We start from the raw sequence: 23,037 nt of genomic DNA on the forward strand, positions 1-23,037 counted from the left end.
ACACACACAGCCTGCAGCTCATTCTATACACCTTATACACACACACAGCCTGCAGCTCATTCTATACACCTTATACACACACACAGCCTGCAGCTCATTCTGTACACCTTATACACACACAGCCTGCAGCTCATTCTATACACCTTATACACACACACACACACACACAGTCTGCAGCTCATTCTATACACCTTATACACACACACAGCCTGCAGCTCATTCTATACACACACCGCCTGCTGCTCATTCTATACACCTTATACACACACACAGCATGCAGCTCATTCTATACACCTTATACACACAGCCTGCAGCTCATTATATAAACCTTATACACACACACAGCCTGCAGCTCATTCTATACACCTTACACACACAGCCTGCAGCTCATTCTATACACCATATACACACACACAGCCTGCAGCTCATTCTATACACCTTACACACACAGCCTGCAGCTCATTCTATACACCTTATACACACACAGTTTGCAGCTCATTCTATACACCTTATACACACAGCCTGCAGCTCATTCTATACACCTTATACACACACACAGCCTGCAGCTCATTCTATACACCTTATACACACACAGCCTGCAGCTCATTCTATACACCTTATACACACACACAGCCTGCAGCTCATTCTATACACCTTATACACACACAGCCTGCAGCTCATTCTATACACCTTATACACACACACAGCCTGCAGCTCATTCTATACACTTTATACACACACAGCCTGCAGCTCATTCTATACACCTTATACACACACACAGCCTGCAGCTCATTCTATACACCTTATACACACACACACACAGTCTGCAGCTCATTCTATACACCTTATACACACAGCCTGCAGCTCATTCTATACACCCTATACACACACAGCCTGCAGCTCATTCTATACACCTTATACACACACACAGTCTGCAGCTCATTCTATACACCTTATACACACACACAGCCTGCAGCTCATTCTATACACATTATACACACAGCCTGCAGCTCATTCTATACACCTTATACACACACAGCCTGCAGCTCATTCTATACACCTTATACACACACACAGCCTGCAGCTCATTCTATACACACACCGCCTGCAGCTCATTGTATACACCTTATACACACACACAGCCTGCAGCTCATTCTTTACACCTTATACACACACAGCCTGCAGCTCATTCTATACACCTTATACACACACAGCCTGCAGCTCATTCTATACACCTTATACACACAGCCTGCAGCTCATTCTATACACCTTATACACACACAGCCTGCAGCTCATTCTATACACCTTATACACACACACAGCCTGCAGCTCATTCTATACACACACCGCCTGCTGCTCATTCTATACACCTTATACACACACACAGCATGCAGCTCATTCTATACACCTTATACACACAGCCTGCAGCTCATTATATAAACCTTATACACACACACAGCCTGCAGCTCATTCTATACACCTTACACACACAGCCTGCAGCTCATTCTATACACCATATACACACACACAGCCTGCAGCTCATTCTATACACCTTACACACACAGCCTGCAGCTCATTCTATACACCTTATACACACACAGTTTGCAGCTCATTCTATACACCTTATACACACAGCCTGCAGCTCATTCTATACACCTTATACACACACACAGCCTGCAGCTCATTCTATACACCTTATACACACACAGCCTGCAGCTCATTCTATACACCTTATACACACACACAGCCTGCAGCTCATTCTATACACCTTATACACACACAGCCTGCAGCTCATTCTATACACCTTATACACACACACAGCCTGCAGCTCATTCTATACACTTTATACACACACAGCCTGCAGCTCATTCTATACACCTTATACACACACACAGCCTGCAGCTCATTCTATACACCTTATACACACACACACACAGTCTGCAGCTCATTCTATACACCTTATACACACAGCCTGCAGCTCATTCTATACACCCTATACACACACAGCCTGCAGCTCATTCTATACACCTTATACACACACACAGTCTGCAGCTCATTCTATACACCTTATACACACACACAGCCTGCAGCTCATTCTATACACATTATACACACAGCCTGCAGCTCATTCTATACACCTTATACACACACAGCCTGCAGCTCATTCTATACACCTTATACACACACACAGCCTGCAGCTCATTCTATACACACACCGCCTGCAGCTCATTGTATACACCTTATACACACACACAGCCTGCAGCTCATTCTTTACACCTTATACACACACAGCCTGCAGCTCATTCTATACACCTTATACACACACAGCCTGCAGCTCATTCTATACACCTTATACACACAGCCTGCAGCTCATTCTATACACCTTATACACACACAGCCTGCAGCTCATTCTATACACCTTATACACACACACAGCCTGCAGCTCATTCTATACACCTTATACACACACAGCCTGCAGCTCATTCTATACACCTTATACACACACACAGCCTGCAGCTCATTCTATACACCTTATACACACACAGCCTGCAGCTCATTCTATACACCTTATACACACACACAGCCTGCAGCTCATTCTATACACCTTATACACACACAGCCTGCAGCTCATTCTATACACCTTATACACACAGCCTGCAGCTCATTCTATACACCTTATACACACACACATAGCCTACAGCTCATTCTATATACCTTATACACACACACACAGCCTGCAGCTCATTCTATACACCTTATACACACACAGCCTGCAGGTCATTCTATACACCTTATACACACACAGCCTGCAGCTCATTCTATACACCTTATACACACACACAGCCTGCAGCTCATTCTATACATCTTATACATACACTCAGCCTGCACCTCATTCTATACACCTTATACACACACAGACTGCAGCTCATTCTATACACCTTATACACATACACACAGCCTGCAGCTCATTCTATACACCTTATACACACACAGCCTGCAGCTCATTCTATACACCTTATACACAAACACAGCCTGCAGCTCATTCTATACACCTTATACACACACACAGCCTGCAGCTCATTCTATACACCTTATACACACACACAGCCTGCAGCTCATTCTATACACCTTATACACACACAGCCTGCAGCTCATTCTATACACCTTATACACACACACAGCCTGCAGCTCATTCTATACACCTTATACACACACAGCCTGCAGCTCATTCTATACACCTTATACACACACACAGCCTGCAGCTCATTCTATACACCTTATACACACACAGCCTGCAGCTCATTCTATACACCTTATACACACACACACACAGCCTGCAGCTCATCCTATACACCTTATAAACACACAGCCTGCAGCTCATTCTATGCACCTTATACACACACAGCCTGCAGCTCATTCTATACACCTTATACACACACACAGTCTGCAGCTCATTCTATACACCTTATACACACACAGCCTGCAGCTCATTCTATACACATTATACACACACACAGCCTGCAGCTCATTCTATACACCTTATACACACACACAGCCTGCAGCTCATTCTATACACCTTATACACACACACAGCCTGCAGCTCATTCTATACACCTTATACACACACACACACAGTCTGCAGCTCATTCTATACACCTTATACACACACAGCCTGCAGCTCATTCTATACACCTTATACACACACAGCCTGCAGCTCATTCTATACACCTTATACACACACACACAGCCTGCAGCTCATTCTATACACCATATACACACAGACTGCAGCTCATTCTATACACCTTATACACACACACAGCCTGCAGCTCATTCTATACACCTTATATACACACACACAGCCTGCAGCTCATTCTATACACCTTATATATACACAGACTGCAGCTCATTCTATACACCTTATACACATACACACAGCCTGCAGCTCATTCTATACACATTATACACAGCCTGCAGCTCATTCTATACACCTTATACACACACACAGCCTGCAGCTCATTCTATACACCTTATACACACACACAGCCTGCAGCTCATTCTATGCACCTTATACACACACACACAGCCTGCAGCTCATTCTATACACCTTATACACACACACAGCCTGCAGCTCATTCTATACACCTTATACACACACAGTCTGCAGCTCATTCTATACACCTTATACACACACAGCCTGCAGCTCATTCTATACACCTTATACACAAACACAGCCTGCAGCTCATTCTATACACCTTATACACACACACAGCCTGCAGCTCATTCTATACACCTTATACACACACACAGCCTGCAGCTCATTCTATACACCTTATACACACACAGCCTGCAGCTCATTCTATACACCTTATACACACACACAGCCTGCAGCTCATTCTATACACCTTATACACACACACACACACACAGTCTGCAGCTCATTCTATACACCTTATACACACACAGCCTGCAGCTCATTCTATACACCTTATACACACACACAGCCTGCAGCTCATTCTATACACCTTATATACACACACACAGCCTGCAGCTCATTCTATACACCTTATATATACACAGACTGCAGCTCATTCTATACACCTTATACACATACACACAGCCTGCAGCTCATTCTATACACCATATACACACAGACTGCAGCTCATTCTATACACCTTATACACACACACAGCCTGCAGCTCATTCTATACACCTTATATACACACACACAGCCTGCAGCTCATTCTATACACCTTATATATACACAGACTGCAGCTCATTCTATACACCTTATACACATACACACAGCCTGCAGCTCATTCTATACACATTATACACAGCCTGCAGCTCATTCTATACACCTTATACACACACACAGCCTGCAGCTCATTCTATACACCTTATACACACACACAGCCTGCAGCTCATTCTATGCACCTTATACACACACACACAGCCTGCAGCTCATTCTATACACCTTATACACACACACACAGCCTGCAGCTCATTCTATACACCATATACACACAGACTGCAGCTCATTCTATACACCTTATACACACACACAGCCTGCAGCTCATTCTATACACCTTATATACACACACACAGCCTGCAGCTCATTCTATACACCTTATACACACACAGCCTGCAGCTCATTCTATACACCTTATACACACACACAGCCTGCAGCTCATTCTATACATCTTATACATACACTCAGCCTGCACCTCATTCTATACACCTTATACACACACAGACTGCAGCTCATTCTATACACCTTATACACACACAGCTTGCAGCTCATTCTATACACCTTATACACACAGCCTGCAGCTCATTCTATACACCTTATACACCCACAGCCTGCAGCTCATTCTATACACCTTATACACACACAGCCTGCAGCTCATTCTATACACCTTATACACACAGAGCCTGCAGCTCATTCTATACACCTTATACACACACACATCCTGCAGCTCATTCTATACACCTTATACACACAGCCTGCAGCTCATTCTATACACCTTATACACACAGCCTGCAGCTCATTCTATACACCTTATACACACACAGCCTGCAGCTCATTCTATACACCTTATACACACACACTGCCTGCAGCTCATTCTATACACCTTATAAACACACAGCCTGCAGCTCATTCTATGCACCTTATACACACACACACAGTCTGCAGCTCATTCTATACACCTTATACACACAGCCTGCAGCTCATTCTATACACCTTATACACACACAGCCTGCAGCTCATTCTATACACCTTATACACACACACACAGCCTGCAGCTCATTCTATACACCTTATATACACAGCCTGCAGCTCATTCTATACACCTTATACACACACAGTCTGCAGCTCTCTATACAGACCTTATACAAACACAGTCTGCTGCTCATTCTATACACCTTATACACACACACAGCTTGCAGCTCATTCTATACACCTTATACACACAGCCTGCAGCTCATTATATAAACCTTATACACCCACACCGCCTGCAGCTCATTCTATACACCATATACACACACACAGCCTGCAGCTCATTCTATACACCTTACACACACAGCCTGCAGCTCATTCTATACACCTTATACACACAGTTTGCAGCTCATTCTATACACCTTATACACACAGCCTGCAGCTCATTCTATACACCTTATACACCCACAGCCTGCAGCTCATTCTATACACCTTATACACACACACAGCCTGCAGCTCATTCTATACACCTTATACACACAGAGCCTGCAGTTCATTCTATACACCTTATACACACACACATCCTGCAGCTCATTCTATACACCTTATAAACACACAGCCTGCAGCTCATTCTATGCACCTTATACACACACACACAGTCTGCAGCTCATTCTATACACCTTATACACACAGCCTGCAGCTCATTCTATACACCTTATACACACACAGCCTGCAGCTCATTCTATACACCTTATACACACACACACAGCCTGCAGCTCATTCTATACACCTTATATACACACACAGCCTGCAGCTCATTCTATACACCTTATACACACAGTCTGCAGCTCATTCTATACACCTTATACACACACACATCCTGCAGCTCATTCTATACACCTTATACACACAGAGCCTGCAGTTCATTCTATACACCTTATACACACACACATCCTGCAGCTCATTCTATACACCTTATACACACACACACAGTCTGCAGCTCATTCTATACACCTTATACACACAGCCTGCAGCTCATTCTATACACCTTATACACACACAGCCTGCAGCTCTCTATACAGACCTTATACAAACACAGTCTGCTGCTCATTCTATACACCTTATACACACACACAGCTTGCAGCTCATTCTATACACCTTATACACACAGCCTGCAGCTCATTATATAAACCTTATACACCCACACCGCCTGCAGCTCATTCTATACACCATATACACACACACAGCCTGCAGCTCATTCTATACACCTTACACACACAGCCTGCAGCTCATTCTATACACCTTATACACACAGTTTGCAGCTCATTCTATACACCTTATACACACAGCCTGCAGCTCATTCTATACACCTTATACACCCACAGCCTGCAGCTCATTCTATACACCTTATACACACACACAGCCTGCAGCTCATTCTATACACCTTATACACACAGAGCCTGCAGTTCATTCTATACACCTTATACACACACACATCCTGCAGCTCATTCTATACACCTTATACACACACACAGCCTGCAGCTCATTCTATACACCTTATACACACACACAGCCTGCAGCTCATTCTATACACCTTATACACACAGCCTGCAGCTCATTCTATACACCTTATACACACACAGCCTGCAGCTCATTCTATACACCTTATACACACACACACACAGCCTGCAGCTCATTCTATACACATTATACACAGCCTGCAGCTCATTCTATACACCTTATACACATAGAGCCTGCAGCTCATTCTATACACCTTATACACACACACATCCTGCAGCTCATTCTATACACCTTATACACACACACAGCCTGCAGCTCATTCTATACACCTTATACACACACAGCCTGCAGCTCACTATACAGACCTTATACACACACACAGCCTGCAGCTCATTCTATACACACACCGCCTGCTGCTCATTCTATACACCTTATACACACAGCCTGCAGCTCATTATATAAACCTTATACACACACACAGCCTGCAGCTCATTCTATACACCTTACACACACAGCCTGCAGCTCATTCTATACACCATATACACACACACAGCCTGCAGCTCATTCTATACACCTTACACACACAGCCTGCAGCTCATTCTATACACCTTATACACACACAGTTTGCAGCTCATTCTATACACCTTATACACACAGCCTGCAGCTCATTCTATACACCTTATACACACACACAGCCTGCAGCTCATTCTATACACCTTATACACACACAGCCTGCAGCTCATTCTATACACCTTATACACACACACAGCCTGCAGCTCATTCTATACACCTTATACACACACACACACACAGTCTGCAGCTCATTCTATACACCTTATACACACAGCCTGCAGCTCATTCTATACACCCTATACACACACACAGCCTGCAGCTCATTCTTTACACCTTATATACACACACAGCCTGCAGCTCATTCTATACACCTTATACACACACAGCCTGCAGCTCATTCTATACACCTTATACACACACACAGCCTGCAGCTCATTCTATACACACACCGCCTGCAGCTCATTGTATACACCTTATACACACACACAGCCTGCAGCTCATTCTTTACACCTTATACACACACAGCCTGCAGCTCATTCTATACACCTTATACACACAGCCTGCAGCTCATTCTATACACCTTATACACACACACAGCCTGCAGCTCATTCTATACACCTTATACACACACACAGCCTGCAGCTCATCCTATACACCTTATACACACACACAGCCTGCAGCTCATTCTATACACCTTATACACACACACAGCCTGCAGGTCATTCTATACACCTTATACACACACAGCCTGCAGCTCACTATACACCTTATACACACACACACAGCCTGCAGCTCATTCTTTACACCTTATACACACACAGCCTGCAGCTCATTCTATACACCTTATACACACACACACAGCCTGCAGCTCATTCTATACACCTAATACACACACACAGCCTGCATCTCATTCTATACACCTTATACACACACACAGCCTGCAGCTCATTGTATACACCTTATACACACACAGCCTGCAGCTCATTCTATACACCTTATACACACACACAGCCTGCAGCTCATTCTATACACCTTATACACACACACAGCCTGCAGCTCATTGTATACACCTTATACACACACACAGCCTGCAGCTCATTGTATACACCTTATACACACTCACAGCCTGCAGCTCATTCTATACACCTTATACACACACAGCCTGCAGCTCATTCTATACACCTTATACACACACACAGCCTGCAGCTCATTCTATACACACACCGCCTGCAGCTCATTGTATACACCTTATACACACACACAGCCTGCAGCTCATTCTATACACCTTATACACACACAGCCTGCAGCTCATTCTATACACATTATACACACACACAGCCTGCAGCTCATTCTATACACATTATACACACACACAGCCTGCAGCTCATTCTATATACATTATACACACACACAGCCTGCAGCTCATTCTATACACCTTATACACACACACAGCCTGCAGCTCATTCTATACACACACCGCCTGCAGCTCATTGTATACACCTTATACACACACAGTCTGCAGCTCATTGTATACACCTTATACACACTCACAGCCTGCAGCTCATTCTATACACCTTATACACACACAGCCTGCAGCTCATTCTATACACCTTATACACACACACAGCCTGCAGCTCATTCTATACACCTTATATACACACACACAGCCTGCAGCTCATTCTATACACCTTATATATACACAGACTGCAGCTCATTCTATACACCTTATACACACACACAGCCTGCAGCTCATTCTATACACCTTATACACACACAGCCTGCAGCTCATTCTATACACCTTATACACACACACACACAGCCTGCAGCTCATCCTATACACCTTATAAACACACAGCCTGCAGCTCATTCTATGCACCTTATACACACACAGCCTGCAGCTCATTCTATACACCTTATACACACACACAGTCTGCAGCTCATTCTATACACCTTATACACACACAGCCTGCAGCTCATTCTATACACATTATACACACACACAGCCTGCAGCTCATTCTATACACCTTATACACACACACAGCCTGCAGCTCATTCTATACACCTTATACACACACACAGCCTGCAGCTCATTCTATACACCTTATACACACACACACACACACAGTCTGCAGCTCATTCTATACACCTTATACACACACAGCCTGCAGCTCATTCTATACACCTTATACACACACAGCCTGCAGCTCATTCTATACACCTTATACACACACACACAGCCTGCAGCTCATTCTATACACCATATACACACAGACTGCAGCTCATTCTATACACCTTATACACACACACAGCCTGCAGCTCATTCTATACACCTTATATACACACACACAGCCTGCAGCTCATTCTATACACCTTATATATACACAGACTGCAGCTCATTCTATACACCTTATACACATACACACAGCCTGCAGCTCATTCTATACACATTATACACAGCCTGCAGCTCATTCTATACACCTTATACACACACACAGCCTGCAGCTCATTCTATACACCTTATACACACACACAGCCTGCAGCTCATTCTATGCACCTTATACACACACACACAGCCTGCAGCTCATTCTATACACCTTATACACACACACAGCCTGCAGCTCATTCTATACACCTTATACACACACAGTCTGCAGCTCATTCTATACACCTTATACACACACAGCCTGCAGCTCATTCTATACACCTTATACACAAACACAGCCTGCAGCTCATTCTATACACCTTATACACACACACAGCCTGCAGCTCATTCTATACACCTTATACACACACACAGCCTGCAGCTCATTCTATACACCTTATACACACACAGCCTGCAGCTCATTCTATACACCTTATACACACACACAGCCTGCAGCTCATTCTATACACCTTATACACACACACACACACACAGTCTGCAGCTCATTCTATACACCTTATACACACACAGCCTGCAGCTCATTCTATACACCTTATACACACACACAGCCTGCAGCTCATTCTATACACCTTATATACACACACACAGCCTGCAGCTCATTCTATACACCTTATATATACACAGACTGCAGCTCATTCTATACACCTTATACACATACACACAGCCTGCAGCTCATTCTATACACCATATACACACAGACTGCAGCTCATTCTATACACCTTATACACACACACAGCCTGCAGCTCATTCTATACACCTTATATACACACACACAGCCTGCAGCTCATTCTATACACCTTATATATACACAGACTGCAGCTCATTCTATACACCTTATACACATACACACAGCCTGCAGCTCATTCTATACACATTATACACAGCCTGCAGCTCATTCTATACACCTTATACACACACACAGCCTGCAGCTCATTCTATACACCTTATACACACACACAGCCTGCAGCTCATTCTATGCACCTTATACACACACACACAGCCTGCAGCTCATTCTATACACCTTATACACACACACACAGCCTGCAGCTCATTCTATACACCATATACACACAGACTGCAGCTCATTCTATACACCTTATACACACACACAGCCTGCAGCTCATTCTATACACCTTATATACACACACACAGCCTGCAGCTCATTCTATACACCTTATACACACACAGCCTGCAGCTCATTCTATACACCTTATACACACACACAGCCTGCAGCTCATTCTATACATCTTATACATACACTCAGCCTGCACCTCATTCTATACACCTTATACACACACAGACTGCAGCTCATTCTATACACCTTATACACACACAGCTTGCAGCTCATTCTATACACCTTATACACACAGCCTGCAGCTCATTCTATACACCTTATACACCCACAGCCTGCAGCTCATTCTATACACCTTATACACACACAGCCTGCAGCTCATTCTATACACCTTATACACACAGAGCCTGCAGCTCATTCTATACACCTTATACACACACACATCCTGCAGCTCATTCTATACACCTTATACACACAGCCTGCAGCTCATTCTATACACCTTATACACACAGCCTGCAGCTCATTCTATACACCTTATACACACACAGCCTGCAGCTCATTCTATACACCTTATACACACACACTGCCTGCAGCTCATTCTATACACCTTATAAACACACAGCCTGCAGCTCATTCTATGCACCTTATACACACACACACAGTCTGCAGCTCATTCTATACACCTTATACACACAGCCTGCAGCTCATTCTATACACCTTATACACACACAGCCTGCAGCTCATTCTATACACCTTATACACACACACACAGCCTGCAGCTCATTCTATACACCTTATATACACACACAGCCTGCAGCTCATTCTATACACCTTATACACACAGTCTGCAGCTCATTCTATACACCTTATACACACACACATCCTGCAGCTCATTCTATACACCTTATACACACAGAGCCTGCAGTTCATTCTATACACCTTATACACACACACATCCTGCAGCTCATTCTATACACCTTATACACACACACAGCCTGCAGTTCATTCTATACACCTTATACACACACACACAGTCTGCAGCTCATTCTATACACCTTATACACACAGCCTGCAGCTCATTCTATACACCTTATACACACACAGTTTGCAGCTCATTCTATACACCTTATACACACAGCCTGCAGCTCATTCTATACACCTTATACACACACACAGCCTGCAGCTCATTCTATACACCTTATACACACACAGCCTGCAGCTCTCTATACAGACCTTATACAAACACAGTCTGCTGCTCATTCTATACACCTTATACACACACACAGCTTGCAGCTCATTCTATACACCTTATACACACAGCCTGCAGCTCATTATATAAACCTTATACACCCACACCGCCTGCAGCTCATTCTATACACCATATACACACACACAGCCTGCAGCTCATTCTATACACCTTACACACACAGCCTGCAGCTCATTCTATACACCTTATACACACAGTTTGCAGCTCATTCTATACACCTTATACACACAGCCTGCAGCTCATTCTATACACCTTATACACCCACAGCCTGCAGCTCATTCTATACACCTTATACACACACACAGCCTGCAGCTCATTCTATACACCTTATACACACAGAGCCTGCAGTTCATTCTATACACCTTATACACACACACATCCTGCAGCTCATTCTATACACCTTATAAACACACAGCCTGCAGCTCATTCTATGCACCTTATACACACACACACAGTCTGCAGCTCATTCTATACACCTTATACACACAGCCTGCAGCTCATTCTATACACCTTATACACACACAGCCTGCAGCTCATTCTATACACCTTATACACACACACACAGCCTGCAGCTCATTCTATACACCTTATATACACACACAGCCTGCAGCTCATTCTATACACCTTATACACACAGTCTGCAGCTCATTCTATACACCTTATACACACACACAGCCTGCAGCTCATTCTATACACCTTATACACACACACAGCCTGCAGTTCATTCTATACACCTTATACACACACACACAGTCTGCAGCTCATTCTATACACCTTATACACACAGCCTGCAGCTCATTCTATACACCTTATACACACACAGCCTGCAGCTCTCTATACAGACCTTATACAAACACAGTCTGCTGCTCATTCTATACACCTTATACACACACACAGCTTGCAGCTCATTCTATACACCTTATACACACAGCCTGCAGCTCATTATATAAACCTTATACACCCACACCGCCTGCAGCTCATTCTATACACCATATACACACACACAGCCTGCAGCTCATTCTATACACCTTACACACACAGCCTGCAGCTCATTCTATACACCTTATACACACAGTTTGCAGCTCATTCTATACACCTTATACACACAGCCTGCAGCTCATTCTATACACCTTATACACCCACAGCCTGCAGCTCATTCTATACACCTTATACACACACACAGCCTGCAGCTCATTCTATACACCTTATACACACAGAGCCTGCAGTTCATTCTATACACCTTATACACACACACATCCTGCAGCTCATTCTATACACCTTATACACACACACAGCCTGCAGCTCATTCTATACACCTTATACACACACACAGCCTGCAGCTCATTCTATACACCTTATACACACAGCCTGCAGCTCATTCTATACACCTTATACACACACAGCCTGCAGCTCATTCTATACACCTTATACACACACACACAGCCTGCAGCTCATTCTATACACATTATACACAGCCTGCAGCTCATTCTATACACCTTATACACATAGAGCCTGCAGCTCATTCTATACACCTTATACACACACACATCCTGCAGCTCATTCTATACACCTTATACACACACACAGCCTGCAGCTCATTCTATACACCTTATACACACACAGCCTGCAGCTCACTATACAGACCTTATACACACACACAGCCTGCAGCTCATTCTATACACACACCGCCTGCTGCTCATTCTATACACCTTATACACACAGCCTGCAGCTCATTATATAAACCTTATACACACACACAGCCTGCAGCTCATTCTATACACCTTACACACACAGCCTGCAGCTCATTCTATACACCATATACACACACACAGCCTGCAGCTCATTCTATACACCTTACACACACAGCCTGCAGCTCATTCTATACACCTTATACACACACAGTTTGCAGCTCATTCTATACACCTTATACACACAGCCTGCAGCTCATTCTATACACCTTATACACACACACAGCCTGCAGCTCATTCTATACACCTTATACACACACAGCCTGCAGCTCATTCTATACACCTTATACACACACACAGCCTGCAGCTCATTCTATACACCTTATACACACACACACACACAGTCTGCAGCTCATTCTATACACCTTATACACACAGCCTGCAGCTCATTCTATACACCCTATACACACACACAGCCTGCAGCTCATTCTTTACACCTTATATACACACACAGCCTGCAGCTCATTCTATACACCTTATACACACACAGCCTGCAGCTCATTCTATACACCTTATACACACACACAGCCTGCAGCTCATTCTATACACACACCGCCTGCAGCTCATTGTATACACCTTATACACACACACAGCCTGCAGCTCATTCTTTACACCTTATACACACACAGCCTGCAGCTCATTCTATACACCTTATACACACAGCCTGCAGCTCATTCTATACACCTTATACACACACACAGCCTGCAGCTCATTCTATACACCTTATACACACACACAGCCTGCAGCTCATCCTATACACCTTATACACACACACAGCCTGCAGCTCATTCTATACACCTTATACACACACACAGCCTGCAGGTCATTCTATACACCTTATACACACACAGCCTGCAGCTCACTATACACCTTATACACACACACACAGCCTGCAGCTCATTCTTTACACCTTATACACACACAGCCTGCAGCTCATTCTATACACCTTATACACACACACACAGCCTGCAGCTCATTCTATACACCTAATACACACACACAGCCTGCATCTCATTCTATACACCTTATACACACACACAGCCTGCAGCTCATTGTATACACCTTATACACACACAGCCTGCAGCTCATTCTATACACCTTATACACACACACAGCCTGCAGCTCATTCTATACACCTTATACACACACACAGCCTGCAGCTCATTGTATACACCTTATACACACACACAGCCTGCAGCTCATTGTATACACCTTATACACACTCACAGCCTGCAGCTCATTCTATACACCTTATACACACACACAGCCTGCAGCTCATTCTATACACACACCGCCTGCAGCTCATTGTATACACCTTATACACACACACAGCCTGCAGCTCATTCTATACACCTTATACACACACAGCCTGCAGCTCACTATACAGACCTTATACACACACAGTCTGCTGCTCATTCTATACACCTTATACACACACACAGCCTGCAGCTCATTGTATACACCTTATACACACACACAGTCTGCAGCTCATTCTATACACCTTATACACACACAGCCTGCAGCTCATTCTATACACATTATACACACACACAGCCTGCAGCTCATTCTATATACATTATACACACACACAGCCTGCAGCTCATTCTATACACCTTATATACACACACAGCCTGCAGCTCATTCTATACACATTATACACACACACAGCCTGCAGCTCATTCTATACACATTATACACACACACAGCCTGCAGCTCATTCTATATACATTATACACACACACAGCCTGCAGCTCATTCTATACACCTTATACACACACACAGCCTGCAGCTCATTCTATACACACACCGCCTGCAGCTCATTGTATACACCTTATACACACACACAGCCTGCAGCTCATTCTTTACACCTTATACACACACAGCCTGCAGCTCATTCTATACACCTTATACACACAGCCTGCAGCTCATTCTATACACCTTATACACACACACAGCCTGCAGCTCATTCTATACACCTTATACACACACACAGCCTGCAGCTCATCCTATACACCTTATACACACACACAGCCTGCAGCTCATTCTATACACCTTATACACACACAGTCTGCAGCTCATTCTATACACACACCGCCTGCAGCTCATTGTATACACCTTATACACACACACAGCCTGCAGCTCATTGTATACACCTTATACACACTCACAGCCTGCAGCTCATTCTATACACCTTATACACACACAGCCTGCAGCTCATTCTATACACCTTATACACACACACAGCATGCAGCTCATTCTATACACCTTATACACACACACAGCCTGCAGCTCATTGTATACACCTTATACACACTCACAGCCTGCAGCTCATTCTATACACCTTATACACACACAGCCTGCAGCTCATTCTATACACCTTATACACACAGCCTGCAGCTCATTCTATACACATTATACACACACACAGCCTGCAGCTCATTCTATATACATTATACACACACACAGCCTGCAGCTCATTCTATACACCTTATACACACACACAGCCTGCAGCTCATTCTATACACCTTATACACACACACAGCCTGCAGCTCATTCTATACACCTTATACACACACAGTTTGCAGCTCATTCTATACACCTTATACACAGCCTGCAGCTCATTCTATACACCTTATACACACACAGCCTGCAGCTCATTCTATACAGCTTATACACACAGCCTGCAGCTCATTCTATACACCTTATACACACACACACACAGTCTGCAGCTCATTCTATACACCTTATACACACAGCCTGCAGCTCATTCTATACACCTTATACACACACAGCCTGCAGCTCATTCTATACACCTTATACACACACACACAGCCTGCAGTTCATTCTATACACCTTATACACACACAGCCTGCAGCTCATTCTATACACCTTATACACACACAGTCTGCAGCTCATTGTATACACCTTATACACACACCGCCTGCAGCTCATTCTGTACACCTTATACACACACCGCCTGCAGCTCAATCTATACACCTTATACACACACACAGCCTGCAGCTCATTCTATACACCTTATACACACACACAGCCTGCAGCTCATTCTATACACTTTATACACACACAGCCTGCAGCTCATTCTATACACCTTATACACACAGCCTGCAGCTCATTCTATACACCTTATACACACACACACAGCCTGCAGTTCATTCTATACACCTTATACACACACAGCCTGCAGCTCATTCTATACACCTTATACACACACAGCCTGCAGCTCATTCTATATACATTATACACACACACACAGCCTGCAGCTCATTCTATACACCTTATACACACACAGCCTGCAGCTCATTCTATACACATTATACACACACACAGCCTGCAGCTCATTCTATATACATTATACACACACACACAGCCTGCAGCTCATTCTATACACCTTATACACACACAGCCTGCAGCTCATTCTATACACCTTATACACACACACAGCATGCAGCTCATTCTATACACCTTATACACACTCACAGCCTGCAGCTCATTCTATACACCTTATACACACACAGCCTGCAGCTCATTCTATACACCTTATACACACACACAGCCTGCAGCTCATTCTATACACCTTATACACACACACAGCCTGCAGCTCATTCTATACACCTTATACATACACACAGCCTGCAGCTCATTCTATACACCTTATACACACAGCCTGCAGCTCATTCTATACACCTTATACACACACAGCCTGCAGCGCATTCTATACACCTTATACACACACACACAGCCTGCAGTTCATTCTATACACCTTATACACACACAGCCTGCAGCTCATTCTATACACATTATACACACACACAGCCTGCAGCTCATTCTATACACCTTATACATACACACAGCCTGCAGCTCATTCTATATACATTATACACACACAGCCTGCAGCTCATTCTATATACATTATACACACACACACAGCCTGCAGCTCATTCTATACACCTTATACATACACACAGCCTGCAGCTCATTTAATACAATATTTTCAATATTTTTTGCCTTAAACAAAGTTTGTGTACATTGAACCATCAAAAACCAAATGTATCACTATCTCAGTCATGCTAAAAAAAAAATCTGTTTTTCGGAATATTTGGATAGCGGAGACTCAGCCTGTAATCAGGAAAGTATTTTACCGCAATGGCTTATCAAACAATATGGCTGTGACACCTGTACTGTTGGGTTTGCGCAGAAAAGGGAACATTGGATCCCATCTCAACATTTGACTGTCCTTAGCACACATCAGAGGGTGTTTGGCCACCCTTGGCACACATCAGAGGGTGTTTGGCCACCCTTGGCATACACAAGAGGGTATTTGGCGATCCTTAACATACATCGAGAGGAATGGTTTCATGATAAGGCACAGCCCAAGCCATTCCAGCCACCAATATCACAGGTGAGCCTACTACATGCCAACCCTCCACCCTCTAATGCCCTGACATGAACAGTTTTTGGCTTGTCATTGGCTGCTATATGACTGCCTCCTCCAGTACCAGCTGCCACATAGAGCAGATAGGGATGGACATAGGAAGCCAGTCATTGAGTGGTGGGACAGACTTCCACCATCCAATGTTGTGATGCGATGGTAACGCCATTACGATGATTCGCACATGCGCAGTTATCCAGATGACCCGCATAGCCTGGCAGAGTAGGACAGACTGTCTGTTGCAGTGTCACTTACTGGGACTGGAGGGGGAGCAGCCAGACAGGACAGAGTCTGGACTGTCTGATTGTGCTGATATCTACTACTCGTACTCAGAGTAACTACCTGTAATGTGCAATGCCCGCCCACCCGTTCCGCCAGAGAGACACACAATGACTGCAGTGCTGCTGGCTGAGATGTGACTGTCACTACACTGTGTATTACTACGTAACTGGCTGCTACTACAGGGGTAAAGGCTGCGCTCTGATTGGTTCTCACTGTCTCAGAAAGCCAATCACATCTAGCAATATGCTCTGTTGCCGAGCAGCAGCCTAGAGAGGGGAGGGACCGAGCAGGTCACGTCTATGGCAGACAGGGACAGCCTCCAATAGGCACAAGATGCATCTGTTGCAGAGAGCTGCAGCCAGGAAGGAGCCAGGGGCGGTGCAGCTATCAGAATATAAAAAAAAAGTAACCATCGGAACACTATCGAATCATCAGTTGATGGTGGCAAACATTGGAATGCCACCATCAAATGGCAAAAGTACTGACATCGCAAAAAAACATTGATGGTCTGTGTCCATCCCTAAAACCAGCTGACTATAAATTCTGATTGTAGTGTGAATGAGGATCCCTACGATCACTGGTTAGATAGGAGAGTCCCAGACACAGCTCCCCCGGGTACCACGCACCTTGGTGTAATGAAACTGCATGGGGTCATCCGTTGACAGAGACACAATCAGTCCTTTATGTAAGAATTCTCGCAGAGGATTTTTAGAATATTCTAGGAACAAGCTGTTGTTGCTGAGTGGAGACATCGCGATGGGGATTTGTGCCAGGTAGTAAAGATACTGTAGCACTGGGCTCTAGAGGAGAGATAACAGCACTGGTTAGTTCTGTGTTACAGGTTATAGGCACTCACTAATACCCAGCTCAAGGGCGACAACTTGTGGCTGTGATGTGAATTGCACTACACTTCAAAACACTTTTCTTTTGGTCTTTTTAACTCCTTTGGTTTGTAAGCATTATTAGATTCTTTTTTATAGAGTAGGCCTGACCAACCTGTGGCTCTCCAGCTGAAACTACAAGTCCCAGCAAGCGTTACCAGTTGATCAGTGGGAAGGTGTGCTGGGACTTGTAGTTTCACAACGGCTTGGCAAGGCTGTAGAGTGTATATTATATTTGCATTTCTCCCATTTGCAATCCCTATATAGTGGTATATTCCTTGGAACTGTAGCTCAGCATATGAAACAACAGGGCATCATGAAAAGTGGGAGGGATAAGAATACAGTATAGAGGGTGCAGTGTGTGAGGGATAATAATACAGTATAGAGGGTGCAGTGTGTGAGGGATAAGAATACAGTATACAGGGTGCAGTGTGTGAGGGATAAGAATACAGTATACAGGGTGCAGTGTGTGAGGGATAAGAATACAGTATACAGGGTGCAGAGTGTGAGGGATAAGAATACAGTATACAGGGTGCAGTGTGTGAGGGATAAGAATACAGTATACGGGGTGCAGTGTGTGGGGGATAAGAATACAGGGTGCAGTGTGTGAGGGATAAGAATACAGTATACAGGGAGCAGTGTGTGAGGGATAAGAATACAGTATAGAGGGTGCAGTGTGTGAGGGATAAGAATACAGTATACGGGGTGCAGTGTGTGGGGGATAAGAATACAGGGTGCAGTGTGTGAGGGATAAGAATACAGTATACAGGGAGCAGTGTGTGAGGGATAAGAATACAGTATACAGGGTGCAGTGTGTGAGGGATAAGAATACAGTATACAGGGTGCAGTGTGTGAGGGATAAGAATACAGTATACAGGGTGCACTGTGTGAGGGATAAGAATACAGTATACGGGGTGCAGTGTGTGAGGGATAAGAATACAGTATACAGGGTGCAGTGTGTGAGGGATAAGAATACAGTATACAGGGTGCAGTGTGTGAGGGATAAGAATACAGTATACAGGGAGCAGTGTGTGAGGGATAAGAATACAGTATACAGGGTGCAGTGTGTGAGGGATAAGAATACAGTATACAGGGTGCAGTGTGTGAGGGATAAGAATACAGTATACAGGGTGCAGAGTGTGAGGGATCAGAATACAGTATACGGGGTGCAGTGTGTGAGGGATAAGAATACAGTATACAGGGTGCAGTGTGTGAGGGATAAGAATACAGTATACAGGGTGCAGTGTGTGAGGGATAAGAATACAGTATACAGGGTGCAGAGTGTGAGGGATAAGAATACAGTATACAGGGTGCACTGTGTGAGGGATAAGAATACAGTATACAGGGTGCACTGTGTGAGGGATAAGAATACAGTATACAGGGTGCAGTGTGTGAGGGATAAGAATACAGTATACAGGGTGCAGTGTGTGAGGGATAAGTATACGGGGTGCAGTGTGTGAGGGATAAGAATACAGTATACGGGGTGCAGAGTGTGAGGGATAAGAATACAGTATACGGGGTGCAGTGTGTGAGGGATAAGAATACAGGGTGCAGTGTGTGAGGGATAAGAATACAGGGTGCAGTGTGTGAGGGATAAGAATACAGTATACAGGGTGCAGAGTGTGAGGGATAAGAATACAGTATACAGGGTGCAGTGTGTGAGGGATAAGAATACAGTATACATGGTGCAGTGTGTGAGGGATAAGAATACAGGGTGCAGTGTGTGAGGGATAAGAATACAGGGTGCAGTGTGTGAGGGATAAGAATACAGTATACGGGGTGCAGTGTGTGAGGGATAAGAATACAGGGTGAAGTTTGTGAGGGATAAGAATACAGGGTGCAGTGTGTGAGGGATAAGAATACAGTATACAGGGTGCAGTGTGTGAGGGATAAGAATACAGTATACAGGGTGCAGTGTGTGAGGGATAAGAATACAGTATACATGGTGCAGTGTGTGAGGGATAAGAATACAGTATACAGGGTGCAGTGTGTGAGGGATAAGGATACAGTATACAGGGTGCAGTGTGTGAGGGTTAAGGATACAGTATACAGGGTGCAGAGTGTGAGGGATAAGAATACAGTATAGAGGGTGCAGTGTGTGAGGGATAAGAATACAGTATACAGGGTGCAGTGTGTGAGGGATAAGAATACAGTATAGAGGGTGCAGTGTGTGAGGGATAAGAATACAGTATACAGGGTGCAGTGTGTGAGGGATAAGAATACAGTATACGGGGTGCAGTGTGTGAGGGATAAGAATACAGTATACGGGGTGCAGTGTGTGAGGGATAAGAATACAGTATACAGGGTGCAGTGTGTGAGGGATAAGAATACAGTATACGTGGTGCAGTGTGTGAGGGATAAGAATACAGTATACAGGGTGCAGTGTGTGAGGGATAAGTATACGGGGTGCAGTGTGTGAGGGATAAGAATACAGTATACGGGGTGCAGAGTGTGAGGGATAAGAATACAGTATACGGGGTGCAGTGTGTGAGGGATAAGAATACAGGGTGCAGTGTGTGAGGGATAAGAATACAGGGTGCAGTGTGTGAGGGATAAGAATACAGTATACAGGGTGCAGAGTGTGAGGGATAAGAATACAGTATACAGGGTGCAGTGTGTGAGGGATAAGAATACAGTATACAGGGTGCAGAGTGTGAGGGATAAGAATACAGTATACGGGGTGCAGTGTGTGAGGGATAAGAATACAGGGTGCAGTGTGTGAGGGATAAGAATACAGTATACAGGGTGCAGTGTGTGAGGGATAAGAATACAGTATACAGGGTGCAGAGTGTGAGGGATAAGAATACAGTATACAGGGTGCAGTGTGTGAGGGATAAGAATACAGGGTGCAGTGTGTGAGGGATAAGAATACAGTATACAGGGTGCAGTGTGTGAGGGATAAGAATACAGTATACAGGGTGCAGAGTGTGAGGGATAAGAATACAGTATACAGGGTGCAGAGTGTGAGGGATAAGAATACAGTATACAGGGTGCACTGTGTGAGGGATAAGAATACAGTATACAGGGTGCAGTGTGTGAGGGATAAGAATACAGTATACAGGGTGCAGTGTGTGAGGGATA

The 23,037-nt window shown here is 44.3% G+C and overlaps 1 protein-coding gene across 1 annotated transcript in view; it reads right to left on the reverse strand.

Moving 5' to 3' along the window:
• Positions 1-23,037, reverse strand: part of AMPD3 (adenosine monophosphate deaminase 3) — a 446,942-nt gene that overhangs the window by 68,166 nt on the left and 355,739 nt on the right. Inside the window, exon 13 of the mRNA XM_088476082.1 lies at positions 19,702-19,875. Coding sequence (XP_088332208.1) covers positions 19,702-19,875 — 174 coding nt within the window. The remainder of the gene's footprint in view (positions 1-19,701; positions 19,876-23,037) is intronic.

Source organism: Taudactylus pleione, unplaced genomic scaffold, assembly GCF_031769625.1.
Source record: "Taudactylus pleione unplaced genomic scaffold, aTauple2 ptg000182l, whole genome shotgun sequence".
Taxonomy (NCBI): domain Eukaryota; kingdom Metazoa; phylum Chordata; class Amphibia; order Anura; family Myobatrachidae; genus Taudactylus; species Taudactylus pleione.